At 51.8% G+C, this 14,577-nt stretch overlaps 1 protein-coding gene across 4 annotated transcripts in view; it reads left to right on the forward strand.

The window, feature by feature from the left end:
- CDH22 (cadherin 22) overlaps positions 1 to 4,080 on the forward strand; it is a 144,482-nt gene extending 140,402 nt beyond the window's left edge. For all 4 annotated transcript variants that reach the window (XM_032795564.2, XM_032795560.2, XM_032795562.2 and 1 more), the window contains one exon: positions 352 to 4,080. In XM_032795564.2, coding sequence (XP_032651455.1) covers positions 352 to 890 — 539 coding nt within the window. In that variant the 3' untranslated portion in view covers positions 891 to 4,080. The remainder of the gene's footprint in view (positions 1 to 351) is intronic.
- Positions 4,081 to 14,577: the final 10,497 nt, after the last annotated feature.

A 14,577-nucleotide genomic window follows, 5' to 3' on the forward strand; every position in this document is an offset into this window, starting at 1 on the left:
CAGTTCCCTGGAACACACCTCAGAGACCAGCACTAGCTCCAGCCTGCACTGTCCCCACTGGGGACCCAGGGAATGTCGTTGCTATGGGCCTGGCCCTCAACTGGCGAACTGGCCAGTGATGCCAATTCCCACCAGCCAAGAGGGCTACAGCTCTGGCCTTCCCTCCCTGGGGCATGTTCTTCCTCCATGAATGGGCCATTTGAGCGCCATGTCCCTTGCCCTGCACACCAGCCCTGAATGCAGGCAGCACCTCCACTGCTAGAGAGGGAGCCATTCACGCTCATGCTCTGCCCTCTCCCCTAGCTCGTCTCCCGGGCGTACTGCCCCACTGACGGCTCTTTCCCTCTCCAGTGCTGGTTCTCCTAATCCTCACTCTGAAGCGACACCACAAGAGCCACCTGACATCAGAGGAGGATGAGGACATGAGGGACAATGTCATCAAGTACAATGATGAGGGGGGTGGGGAGCAGGACACCGAGGCCTACGACATGTCAGCTCTACGCAGCCTCTATGACTTCAGTGAGCTCAAAGGCAGCGACGGTGGGGGAGGGCCGGGAGATGAGGGCATGACTAGTAACCTGCCCTCCGAGCTCCATGCCCTCCCACAGTGGTTCCAGAACCCAGACCTGGACTTCTCCATGTTCAGAGACTACATCAGCAGGAAGGTGGATCAGGCAGACGAGGATCTGTCTGTCCCACCATACGACTCGTTCCAGACCTACGCCTTCGAGGGCTCAGACTCCTCTCTCCCGTCCTTGAGCTCCATCAACACCTTGTCCACCAGCTCAGAACAGGACTTCTCCTATCTGAGCAGCTGGGGGCCACGCTTCCGGCAGCTAGCGGCTCTCTATGCCGGGCATAAAGGTGAGGAGGAGAGCGAAGAATCCTAGCCATAATTAACCAAAAACCCACAATGAGATGGAGACAATGATTTCCGGACTTGGGGATTCTCCAGGCTTCCCATGTCTTCGAGGGCTGCTGCGGAAGCAAGCTCAGGTCAAACAATAAGGACAATATGTCATCCAGATAGCAGAGTCCCTCCACTACGCACTCTGGCGTGGAATGAGAGGCATCAAGGACCATTTTGGACAGGGCAAGTGATGGCTTTATGATGTGCTCTTTGTTAGCCGCCTCTCATTAGAGGCTCTGTAGCACACACATAGCGAGGCTGAAGTGCCCAAAGGAGTTGTTGTTACCATCCTAATTGCTTTCACAGCAATCTCCATTAAAGCGTTCCATGTTAATTTAAGACAGAGAAAATCTAATTCAAGAAAATTCGGACGGGATTTCCCCCCACAAATTATCATGTAAATCGATCTGTCCAATGAGCCCAGTTAAGGAAAGGAAGAAAGAAAGAGAAGACTTTTGTTGTCTAAATTGTTTTTGTCACTTGATTCAGAGCATTTGATGTGCTTTGATTTTTAAGAGCTTTCCTTGCAGAGCGAAACCAGCTTTTAACTTTTGTTCTGTTTTCTCCCCCTTATATTTACTGACTTTCCTTGTATTTCAGTTCCTCTAGTTGTGGCGAGCTGGTGTTTCTGTGCAGAATCCCAGCTGCTTACACTCAGTGGAGCAGTTTACATTTGCTGAGTTTTGGAGGTCCTGGGTGCTAGTTCCTAGGTTAGGTCCTTTTAAAGAGAGGTTTTTACATTAGGGTCAAACATACTTTGCTTCTGGGCTTGGGTTTCACCTCATGGTTTTTATTAGAATTTTCCTGTCCATTTTTGCCATGTATCACAAATATTTATGTTTATGCCAACATCTACCCCTCCTGCTTAATCCACAGTGAAGTCATTGTTCTGAGGCTCTGGCATCCCAATGATCCCCATGGCAACAAACTGTGATACCACTAATACAGGATTATGACTATGTGGCTGGGCTGTGGAGAGTGATGCTGAAATGTGAAGGAGGAAGCTCTCTGAGCCCATGTTGTAGAAGTAACAGTAGAGGGAATGCAAAGCATCCCCAAAGGACAGCGCTTTGTGTGGGAAGTTCTCAGCCAGCCCCAGGGCCTGATGTCTCATGTTCGTATGGGTTGCAGTGTACGCTCTCCCAGGCACAGCACTTCAGCTGGCCTGCTGCAGCATCCTGGAATGAGGTAGCCTGGATGGTTGAGAAGGGAGTGAGCCTCCTTGGCCTGTTCAGTTCTTGAGCCACAGTCTGTAACCAACAAGAGTGACAAGTAGTGCCAGCTGTGTTTGTGGGTGTGAGGTGGATGCACTTTCCAGCAGGCACAGGCCTGACAACACTAACAACTCATTTCACCTCAGCCACTGAATATCAGTCAGTTGATCACAGCCTTTGATGACAAGTCCACCCCAGCTCTGGGAGCAGGCCTTGTGGAGGTGCCAGACACCACACGCCATCAGCAAAGCCAAGCCACGCTATCCCCCAAACCCAACTTTTTGTTGTTGTTGTTGTTGTTGCAAGTTTGCCCTAGAGTGAAAGTACCTTCAGGTTTCCACAGAAACTGCTGGCCGAAGAGTTCTGTTTATATTGCAGGGCAAGCAGGGGGCTTTAGGAGAACTTACCAGAGAGTGTGAGCCATTGGTCCCCCAAGAGGGTGGTCAAAGTATGAGCACAATGTAGACCAGGAAACATAGGACGGTTAATTCAGAGCTGCCTGACAAAGAGCAGTGCTGGACGGTGAGAACTGGGGTCAGCGAGGTGGGAAAGCAGAGGCTGTCCGAATGCCATGGTCCACGAAATGGCATTTGAGGGACATGCTGGGTATCGCAGGGACGTCTTCAGATCAATGACATCCTCAGAGTAAATCCCAGCTAACGTTTCAGAGTCCTGTTCAGCAGGGCACACAAGCAGCTTCTTGTGTAGCTCTGGCTACAGCAGCTTATCTGCTGATGTGGGAAAAATCAATGTTGTAATTGATACATAACTGATAAGGCCTGCCAAGGCTTGTCATAGTCATTGGGTTTGTCCCCTTAGCCTAGCCATAGTGTTTTCTATCCCAGTTGCCAATTCCTTGGAGATCGTGTTTGAATATAAATGTATGTGCATGTTCATTTCATATTGTATTCTGTTTTCCAGTAGCTTGTATTGCTCTGAGCTGCAGAGAAAGCCCCATGCTGTGGTATGGAGGGGGCCAGAAGGACATGTTAGAAAAATAATAGTCTCTGCCTATTGTTCCTGCAACAACAGGTTCCCCCTCCCCTGCTGCAGCCACTCAAGGCTCACATGCTGTTGAGCATCTGAGTCCCCAACTCAGGTGTTTTTTGGGAGACTCTCCCAAGCCAGCCGGAATTCAGCATTTAAACTTCGAACAAGCATATTTGCTCATCTCTCTGGGTCTCAGCATGGCTGCAAAGGCTGGAGGAGCCGCCCCTATCTTGGTATCTGTGCAAGTCTCTCATGTCCTGGATGCCACACATTGTCTTGTTAGTCCTTTACTGTGATTTTTCCCCACTGATTTTAGAGAAGCAGCCAGATAAATGGCCTGTTTCATTTACCAGGCAGTCAGACAGGCTTTACTCGGTAGCTGTTCCTCCTGCCCCCAAAGCATCGCCTTTGAGCATGCTCAGTCACTCCCAGACAAAATCACCAATCCAGGAGTAAGAGAATGGAGAAAGGCCTCTCTTTCCTCAGGAACTTTTTTGTGTTTTCCCTCTGGGACAATGAATCACTCTGCCCAATCTCCTGCTGAACTGGTCTTTTCTTTAGGAAGGGCCTCATGCAATTGCCAGGGATAATCTAAGCAGAGGATGCAGTCTTACAGGGTATGTATTCTGAATTACCAAACTGGCTTCCACTTGTGCATCCTGAACCAGTCAACCCCTCCCCAACACACACAACCTCTTCTGCATTTTTATTTTTAATTCCATCTGTAAATGCAATGGTCTGGAGCAGCCCAGCTCAGCTCCTATCTGGGATCAGGCTGCAGAGGTGCCCAGGCAACCCTGCTGGCTTCACTCCCACACCACACTGTGCTCATGAGCACCTCCTACAAGAAGGAGCTGGCAGACTGTTTGGGTGTTTGATGGCCTCACTTTGCTTTTTTCCCTCTATCCAAACAAAATCAGGAGGTTGATTTTCTCATCCTTGTTATTTTGTCAAGGTCTTTTTAGGACCTGGAAATAAATTATTTCCTTGTGTCTAGCCCAAGTCTGATTTAGTTTGTTATCTTGTTTCGTTTCCTTTTCTTGTACGGTATTTTTAATGTGGTCTTAGTAAACGACAGCTCACCAAGGGGGGCAGGGCACCCAGCAAGCAGGAGAGAAATCCTGTCATGCAAACTATGGGCACACCAAGCCCAGGCCATGCTGCAGCAGAGAGCAGTCTGCAGAATCAGTTTGCTCTCTGTACAGATTCCTAGCGGCAGGCCATTGCTTGACTGGATATTTCCAGCTTTTTATTAAAATGCCCCTCAGAAAAAGTTTCTCCCAGAAAAAGGTCGAATGATGATGATAAAATGCACCTGTCTCACTCCAGCTTTTCGGGAGGAGGAAGCCCTGTTGCACTGGAGTGACAGCAGGTATTCAGCGTGTGTTGTGAATAGTCTATAGCGCACGTCTGTCGGGCTTGCTGCTCCACAGGAGCCACTGTGACACCAGGAGACGATGAATGGTCTGTTGCTTCATGGAGTGCATTTCCACTGGGCCGCCTGCTTGTCCTTGGAGTAATTTATTCTTTCACTTTTTGAGCCTCGGAGACAAATGTGCATGTTTGTACTTCTGACCTGGCTGTGGGCCCAAGCCAGCAATTGAGTGTACAGGGACTTGATTTCCACCTGCAATTGGTTTTATGAGTGCACGCAAGAGGGCCCACATTTTGAAGTTACAAGTTGTGCCTGCAGTGGAGCATGTGGACCATTTCCCCTCTGTTCTGTGTACTGCACTATGCCTCCTTTGCTTGCCTGGCCATGTGCATGAGCCGCTTTTGGGTGAAACGTGGCACATAAGTACTAGATATTATTACTATGTTACACCCAAGGTATTGGAGCAGGATGGATCTGTGCAGCCATGGAGACACATGTATCATTTTCACCATCACAGCTCAGTGGATGAGCTTCCCAGACGCCATCCAGCTGGGCCAGCTCCAGGCACCAGCGCAGCAAGGAGGTGTCTGGGGTGGCCAACAGAAAGGAGCAGCATGTCTGGCTCTTCAGCCGCAATTTGGTGGCGGGTCCCTCAGTCCCTCTCAGAGGGAAGGACCTGCCGCTGAATTGCCGCCGAAGAATGAAGCGGCAGCGGTAGAGCTGCTGCTGAAGTGCTGCCGATCGTGGCTTTTTTTTTTTGCGTCACTTGGGGCAGCAAAGATGCTGGAGCCGGCCCTGCCATCCAGAGGTGAGCAAAATCCTTCTGCTGTGCCTGAGCAATGAGAGGGTGTGGAACTGAAGCACCTTGCTGTGTCCGCTGCCACAGGTTCCTGCCCCCCTGTCGCTGGCACTTGGCATGAAAAAAATCTCTGTTTTTGTTCCTCAGAAGAAGGTTGAGTTTTCTGTCTTAATTTGAACAAATGATGACAACACAGTTTGCGCTGCACTGGTGCAGGAAGGACACCCCTAAAATGCTGAATGTGTAAAAATTCCACCCTTGGCCCCTGGCCTTGCAAAGGAATTCACCTGTGCAGAGTCCCAGTGAGATTCTACAGAGACAGATGGGTCCAAGCAGAGGATCTCTGTAAGATCAGAACCTAAAATGTCTGGGCTGGGGCTGGGGATGAGGGGTTGGGGGTACGGGAGGGGGCTCTGGGCTGGGATCAAGGGTTTCAGAGGGCAGGAGGGGGATCAGGAATGCAGGTTCCAGGCGGTGCCTACCGCAAGCAGCTCCTGGAAGCATGTCCACCCTCCAGCTCCGAGGTGCGACCAGGCGGCTCTGCGCGCTGCCCTGTCCGCAGGCGCCACTCCTGCAGCTCCCATTGGCTGGGAACCACTGCGGGGGCAGCACCCGCGAACAGGGCAGCACGCAGAGCCACCTGGACACACCTCTGTATACTACATAGGAGTCAGAGGGGGGTCATGCCGGCTGCTTCCTGGGAGCCGCCCAGAGCAGGGCAGGCCCTCGACGCTGCTCCCTGGCTGGAGCAGGGCAAACCCCAACCTCACTCCCTGGCTGGAGTTGAGGGCCACATTAAATGGTCTGATGGGTTGGATGTGACCCGCGGGCCATACTTTGCCCACCCCTGCACTGTTCTTCAGCGCTCCCTCGCCCCGACTTTCTAGTCCTTCCCTTTCACAAAGGGACTTCGGGGCCTGGGCCTTTGACCAATCAGGGTCTTCCCCTGCTGGGTTCTCCATGACAGTGGAGCCCCTGTTGTTGTCACATCTTCTTGGAGAGGGTAGGGGGGCCCAGACCCCCACCCTCTCCACCGGGCTGTGGTCCAAGGCCCAGTGGTGGCCAGCTATCCTCTGCACCATGGGATGCTAAGCTGCTGCTCCCTGGGACCCCTTCCAGCCAAGTCTCCTTTTTCCCCACAGACTAAGTCCAAGAATCTCAAATCAAGGTTCTGATCTGCACAGTCGCCTGCCTCTCCTTGTAGATTTGCTAAGGTCTTTGTGGTCCGGTCTCAGTCAATGAGCTCACGGGCAGCCCTCTGCCCCCACCCCGCCAGGTCAGAGCAGCAAACTGCTCCCTTCCAGGGCCTTTTAAGCCCTACTTCCAGCTTGTGCAGGCTTTCCAGGTGTGGCTGCACCTGGTGGGGCTGCCTGGACCCAGAGCTGTTTCCTAACCCTTTGTTCTCCAGCATGGGGTTTGTACACCCCATCACACACACACACCCCTGGCATCATAGAAATGCTGCTGTATTCATTTATTAGCTGGGGCAAAACTGTCCAGGTCTTTTTAAAGGACTGTTTTACACTAAAATGGTGCAAATAGATGATTTTTCATTTTGGTTCGGGATAAATCCAACAGCAGTGCTTTTATTAGCACCAGAGATTAGGGAGTGAGCAGCAAGCTGGTGGCAGGTGAGCTCAACCTTTTCACATTAGGTCCAGCAAAGAGAGCACCTGCCTGCAGTGAGGGGATGCAACAGTCAGATCTTCATAAAAAAGTCTGATGCAACACACAGCAGCTGGACGGCCCACAGAGACAGAATGCATTAAATTCTGTGGTGGCATCTATATAGGTCACCAGATAATGTGGGTAGAAATTAAACCTCCCCATAAAATAACTCCCCTTTAAAGACACCATAGGGGGAAAGCTCCTGTCTGTGTACAGCTTCAGCTCAGCATTTCAAGTTGCATCCGAACCAAAGATGGAGCAAGTAGGAAACAGAATCACAAACAAGTGTGATGCCATTAGTGGAACAGGAATCCAAAGAGGGAAGATCATGCAGGATGCCCTGGTGGTTAAGGCACTCGGCTGAGGCTTGGGAGAGCGGGGTTCAGTTTCTGGCCAATGAATTCGTGTGTGACTTTGCCAGTCACTGATTCTCACTGGGCCCAGCGCCTGTCTGTACGATGGGGTTTAAATCTCCTGCCTTTGTCTGCTTTGGTAGTAATCTCTGTGTCAAGCACTCTCATTGTGTGTCTGCAGTGCCCAGCATGATGGGCCCTGATGTCAGTCAGAGTCTGGGCAGTGTCCGCCATGACGGGGCCCTGATCTCAGTCGGGGTCTGGGCAGCACCCGGCACAGCGGGGCCCTGATCTTGGTCAGGGTCTGGGCAGCACCCGGCACAGTGGGGATGTGATCTCGGTCAGGGTCTGGGAAGCGCCCGCCATGACGGGGCCCTGATCTCAGTCGGGGTCTGGGCAGCACCCGGCACAGCGGGGCCCTGATCTCGGTCGGGATCTGGGAAGCGACTGCCATGACGGGGGCCTGATCTCAGTCGGGGTCTGGGCAGCACCCGGCACAGCGGGGCCCTGATCTCGGTCGGGGTCTGGGAAGCGGCCGCCATGACGGGGCCCTGATCTCAGTCGGGGTCTGGGCAGCACCCGGCACAGGGGGGCCCTGATCTCGGTCGGGGTCTGGGAAGCGGCCGCCATGACGGGGCCCTGATCTCAGTCGGGGTCTGGGCAGCACCCGGCACAGCGGGGCCCTGATCTCGGTCGGGGTCTGGGCAGCGCCCGGCACAGTGGGGCCCTGATCTCGGTAAGGGGCTGCAAGGAGAGAAATATGTCCTGGCTTCCATAGTGACTGATACATGAGTCCAGTGAGAACTTGGTACTTTCTCTGAGACCCCCGAAATGAAGCACAGGCCATCATCCCTGACTGGCCAATTCCTCCAGACCTGCAGGGAGGTTGCAGCTTGCTCTGATGCCACAAGAGAGATGTATCTTCCCCTCCAGTGCAAGTAAGTCTGGCCAGACTCCAGCCCAGAGCAGAGCCCCACCAGGCAAAGGGCATTGGACACCTGAACATAGTCCAGAACTATTTGTAGTCTAAATCCTCCCATTCTGGCCTGATCTTTTCCAGAGTTACCCCTTTTCCAGAGTTACCCCTGGTATGTTTGTGGCCAGGCTGAATTCCTGAGAATGAACAGTGCGGATTGCACCTGGCTCCTCCTTGCACCTGGGAGGAGCCAGGTGCAATCCACACTGTTCATTCTCAGGAATTCAGCTTGGCCACTAACATACCAGGTGCCTGGCAGACTCAGCCTCCAAGTCCCTGCTCTGAAACAATTTCTCATTGGATCTGGTAGGATCATTCATTCATGTGACCCTTTTACTCTCCAGTCATCCCCCACCATCTTGTTCCCAAGATCATCCACTTCCTGAAGGACTTTTAAGACAGCAGATAGCACGACACATAACCAAAGAAAGGATTCCAGGATGTGCCAGGAACAGGTACATGCACCTTGCTCACCTTAGGAGATAGGATGGCCCCAGTGGATGCATCACAAATTTGCACTTGCCGTTATGGTGATTACATGTGCAACAATCAGACTGTACTGGGCATTTGTCCATGCAGCACTGGTAACAGCACAATCACAACAAATGTTGGAGCACATTAGGCTCCCAGCTGCACATGTGCACAGTTACGGACTTGGTGGCCAATTCCTATGTCTTGCACAGAGCTATGGATGTTTCCTACATGCCATCCTGTCTTTAACCGAGGCGCTTAGCTGTAAGAGGCTTCACATCCTGGATGCAGGGCTCCCAGAAGCCAGTTTCAGCTGCCAGCACAGAAATAGGCCCAGGCCAAGACACATGCAGAGGATTTTGTTTTTTGACATTGTGGATGAATAAGCAGAACATCGAATTCCCAGCAAGATACCAGACCCTCTGCTTGCAAAAGGAGGAGCTGTGATTCCAACACCACAGCAGAGGTGCACTCTGGGCTCTCATGCCAGCCCTCCTCCCACAATACAGGCCAGGCTTGGAAGATTCTACACTGGTTCCCTCTCATCTTTTTTATTATTCCTTCTTGCTTGGACAATTCAACAGCAGTGAGGCTCCCGGCGGGGGGCGGAGGATCTTCAAGAGAAGCCTCATTTCCTTCTCATTTGACTATTTTCATAGACTGACGCTTCACCAGAGCCCAAACCTGCCCCTCCTCTGGGGCTAGCGACGTGAGGCAGCTGACTTTGCTAAAAACAGGGAGTGTGAAGTGCTCCTCAAACTCTGCAGTGTTTTCTAGATGTCAGAGGGCAGCGCCCCCATAAAGGGCCAGTCAGTCTCCAGTGCACAGACAACACCCAGGGCCAGTGTCAGACTGGGCCTATGCTACCCCCTAAAATAGCCAAAAATGTCAGTTTCTGGAAATCCCGGGAGTGCCTGCAGAGTGAGGCATGGTGTGTGTGTGTGTGTGTAGAGTGGGGAATTGTGTGTGTGTAGAGTGGGGAATTGTGCATGTGTGTGTGTGTGTGTGTAGAGCGGGGAATTGTGTGTGTGTGTGTAGAGCAGGGAAGTGTGTGTGTGTAGAGTGGAGAATTGTGTGTGTGTGTGTGTAGAGCAGGGAATTGTGTGTGTGTGTGTGTAGAGCGGGGAATTGTGTGTGTGTGTAGAGTGGGCAATTGTGCGTGTGTGTGTGTGTGTGTAGAGCAGGGAATTGTTTGCATGTGTGCAGAGAGGGGAATTGTGTGTGTGGGTGCGTGCAGAGTGGGTCTCTCTGAAGATGCAAATACCTGTGCACACTCATAGTCCGAAGGGTGTTTGAAAATCAAGCTGCTGTTGTCACCATTCCGGTAACTCTGAAACACTCGTTTTTTGACCTGTCCTGAAGGAAGCCTGTGACGGCCCCGCTTCTCGGCTGAGGTGACTCCTCGCAGCTCCACTGATGCCGACTTTATCTGAAACCTGTTTTGTCAAAGACTGGTAGATTTTCTGCTGCACTGGCTCCAGTGGAGCTGCAGCTGATTGACACCAGCTGGGGATCTGGCCCCATTGGCTCCAGTGGAGCTGCCGCTGATTGACACCAGCTAGGGCTCTGGCCCCATTGGCTCCAGTGGAGCTGCCGCTGATTGACACCAGCTGGGGATCTGGCCCCATTGGCTCCAGTGGAGCTGTGGCCAACTTGCCCCAGTTGGGGCTCCGCCCCTTTCCCATTTTTGGATGCGGTGGGCTCCAGACAGCTAAGTACAGATTTCTCCGGCGCTCAGTCACCGACCACAACCAAGGCAGGGGCTAAGGAGACGCTGTGTTCCTCTGGGCAGTGAATCAAGCACTGCCTGCTCCGTGTAGGTGAAGCACAGAGGAGGTTTGCAGGCCTGGAGAACCATAGCATTTGCAGCTAACTCATTGTGACACCAGCCCTGTGATGTTCATTGTCTTTGTGTTCCAGATGTCCAGTAAAGTCAGGGTGCTGCAGCAGAGCACCACCCAGCTCCCTGCCCCAGCCATCAGTGCAGACGCTGCAGCAGAATCACCTATAACGATCGCACATTGTGCATAATGTTGGTACCATGCTGAATTCCAGAAGGCAAGATGTCCAAACCTTCTCTGGAGAGTTATTTACAAAAGATGGATGTGATCTGCTGGGATCATTAAGGGAAAATGAAAAAAAGATTGCGATATCTATACGCCCCAGGAGAAAAATACATCTCTGGTAACCAGAGTTTGAGCTGGGCCTTACAAATGGGGAAGGAAATGATAGGCCTGGTAATAAGCTACTCAGAAAAAACAACACCTGCTTCCTCCCTGTAGCCTCCAGCGGTTCTGCTTCCAGGCCTAAGAGTCCTTTAACTCTGTGACACTCAGACCTCGGTGGTTCAACAGAACCACAGGTGTGTGAATTCCTTGTTTCATTTACTATTTATATATAAAATTCCCACAGCAAAATGATTGACCAACAGTGTTCCCCCTAAGTTTTCCCACCCATGTGCAGAATGAATTTTGTTATGTGGTGGGGGTGGGACCAAGGGATTCGGAGTGTGGGTGGGGGTTCAGGGCTGGGGCAGAGGGCTGGGGTGGGGGTGAGGCTCCGGCTGGGGGTGCAGGCTTTGTGGTGGGGCCGGGGATGAGGGGTTTGGGGTGCAGGCTGCCCTGGGGCTACAGTGGGGAGAGAGGCCTCCCCCCAGCAGTCCTTCCTCGCAGCAGCTGTGGGGCTGGGCTGCAGGATAGGCGCCTCTCCCCACAGCCGCGGTAGGTCTGAGGCCGGTCGGGAGAGGGACGCCTGTTCCCCGGCCTTGACCCAGACCAGCTCTGGACCTGCTGCAGCCGGGGGAGAGGCTCCGGGGCTGGGAGAGAGGCATTTCTCCCCGCCACAGCCCTTCGCACCTGCGCAGTGTTTAATAAGCTGCCACATGGCTGTGCAAATTAGAGGGAACTTGGCTGACCAAGTCTTATTGTTTATCAACTACAGTTGGTTAATAACTCAGTAAAAACTTCCAGACTGGTTAATAACTTAGACTGGTTAATAATTAAATCACACAGTGTTTTAACATCATGTGCTGCAAAGAGCTGCAGGAGACACATCAAAGAGCCATTTGCCGCTCGCGAGCTGCAGTCTGAGTATTGCTGCTCTAACTGTATTGTCCACCACTAGTATCTGGGCTCCCTAGAACTTTTCAGCCATAACTACTTCAGTTACGGTCCGGGCCCCACACTTCCTTCAGCTGCCGAATCGCTGCTTCAACCAGCATCCAGGCTCTTATCTTATCCCTTGCAGGTATTCAGTTTAGCATCTAGGCTGCTAGCTCTCAGAACATAGCCTGCAGCTTTGGGCTGTGGAGATGGTCTAGGCAGAGAACATTTAGACATAACATTCCAAATGGATTTTATTTATGCCTTTTCCTCAGAGCAACTTCCACATTTCAGAGCATGGGATCACGAAGGCCTGGCTCACAGGGAGGCCTATCTGCCATTCTCGCTGTGCACACTAGACTGATTCCGAGCAGTCAAAGGCATCCCTGTCCGTTTCTCCACCATACAGAGCTAGGATTCCGCAGCAGAAACCTCTGAAGCTGAGTTCCAGGGAAGGTCCCAGGCAGCTGGTACTACTCCAGGAACCGCCATATCCACAGAATTCACAGAGAGAAACAAAATCATTAAATTTTACTTGGCCTTGAAACCTTGCTTCTGGGCAGTCACTTACTGCCATTAAACTCCATCGTGCGCCTTGCTGAATACTCATTAATAGCAGTGCTGTCAGGACTGGAAGTCACAGCTTCCTGTTACCAGCTGGTACGGAGCCTGCAGCCTGGGAAAACAGGCACTGACCTGGGCTGGGCTGTGCACTGCTGGATGAAGGATGTCAGCCTCTGCTCTATGAGTGTATCATCTCCTGCACACGCTGCCGTGCGAGCCCGGTGGCAAAGGGAGTCAGCCCTGCAGCAGAATGGCAATGGAAAGTGACCATTGGGTGAACCCGGATCTGCAGAGTGCGCTTACTCTGCTGCACATGCTACGCTGAAATGTTACTGCACAAGGAGAGTGTCATTATCATTAGTCTTACTGTCACAGCCATTCTTGTATCCTCTCTGCATCTGGGAGATTCAACCTCCGATATGCCAAAGGTGTCTACATGGTAGATCCTGCAGAGCAGCATAGAGTACAGTCCTAGTTGAACAATGCTTCTGCTAATCCTTGGTCTGCTGCCTAGAGGCTGTTATGGTCTCTGTACTCGGAATTCACAGACCGACAGACAGGCAAGCCACGCTCCCAGCATGCTGGGGAAGTTAAATGAACAGCATTCCACTGTGTGCCTCACCCAGCAGCTAATTAGCTCATTGATGCTGTTGAGGAGCTTTTGGAAGAACCTGAGCCGAAAAGCAGACTGTATTGCAGAGATAGGAATGCAAACAGCTGCCTGTCTAACCTGCGGGGACCCAGCACCCCTGCAGAGAGACTGAGCAGGCTTAGGCAGCCATTCTGCACCTGGCTCCATCAGCAAATCCCGCCCGCCCCCCTTGCAGTGAGAGAGAAATTGTGTCTCCCGCTTCCTCACTCTGCTGCTCCAAAGAGCCTCACCCTGCTCCTGATGGGAAGCCTCTGTCTAGAATCAAGAGTGTTTACTGACCCTCCAGGAGCCTTTGAGGGAAAGGCAGGGCCGGCAGAGCTGTTACAGTTTCCAGGGAACTAGAAAAGCCACTAGAGTGCGAGATGATCGGGGTTATGCATCTGTTGCAGTTAAGTAAGGACATGCCTCTGGCAAACATAGCGTGCAGTGCTCCAGCCATTCCCCCGGAGATCACTGGGCGCATACAGAGGAGAGAGTTCAGCATCCTCACGCTGCAACCTGCGACCCAGAGAGGGGAACCAACTCCCACAAGGCCAGACTGCAAGTCTGGGACAGCGCTGGTGACAGTCCATGGCTCTTGACTCCCCACCCTATGTGGCAAACGGCTGCTTCGAAGTTCTCACCAGTTGTTCCCAGAGAGTGGTTAGCACATCCAGCTGCTGTCCTCTGATGTTTTCCATTCATCACTAAGCAGAGCTAACAGCTCATGGCACAGGAATTGTTAATGACTCAGGCTGCACTTGGCTTTACACAGATGTGTATTTTTGCTTTGCCCTGTCTCACTGCTGTAGCAGAGCTGTGCTGGTGAGCTCTGCTTCACCCAGATGTTCATTTCAGGGAGAAGACACCAAGGCCTTCTGAGTAGAACACATCCCTTTAACCATGGCAACTGGCGAGGTTCTAATCCCACCTCTACCAGGGGAAGCACGCCTCCCTAACAGAACGATCCACCCTGACTTACCCCCACTGAATCAGCCAATTGCAGCTTCGTTTCTGGTCAGGAGTCGCTCACCTCTGACTTGAAGTCCCTTCAGACTGCACACAAATTAGGCGTTAAAAATACTCATTACCATCAACATGACACACCATCGTTATTTCAAAATAATTGTTGGAAAGGCTCAGTTAGCTACACAGGCTTCACTTTGGTGCAGAAAGGTGACCAGAAAATCCCCAACAACCTCACCCCAGGAAGTGCAATCAGTGCTTGTAATCCTTTTAAATATAAAAGGTAGTTGCTTGTAGCTGCCAACATCTTAAAAAAGCTATGATTTCCCTGGAGAGAGCCCTTATCAACTAGGGCTGCATGTCATTCTGGCTGTTTGTCAATCCATCAGACTTCAGTGCCACTGACAGTAAGAAGCCAGGCGTTAAGATTATCACATTTAGCCGTAATGTAGCACAGATTGTGTTGACATTTGTAATATATTCCACCTCAGGAGCCATTTGACTTCTATACTTTCTCCTCAAAGAAAAAAATGCTTTGAAATATTTCAGAAAGAAACCA

This window comes from Chelonoidis abingdonii, chromosome 14, assembly GCF_003597395.2.
Source record: "Chelonoidis abingdonii isolate Lonesome George chromosome 14, CheloAbing_2.0, whole genome shotgun sequence".
NCBI classification, from domain to species: domain Eukaryota; kingdom Metazoa; phylum Chordata; order Testudines; family Testudinidae; genus Chelonoidis; species Chelonoidis abingdonii.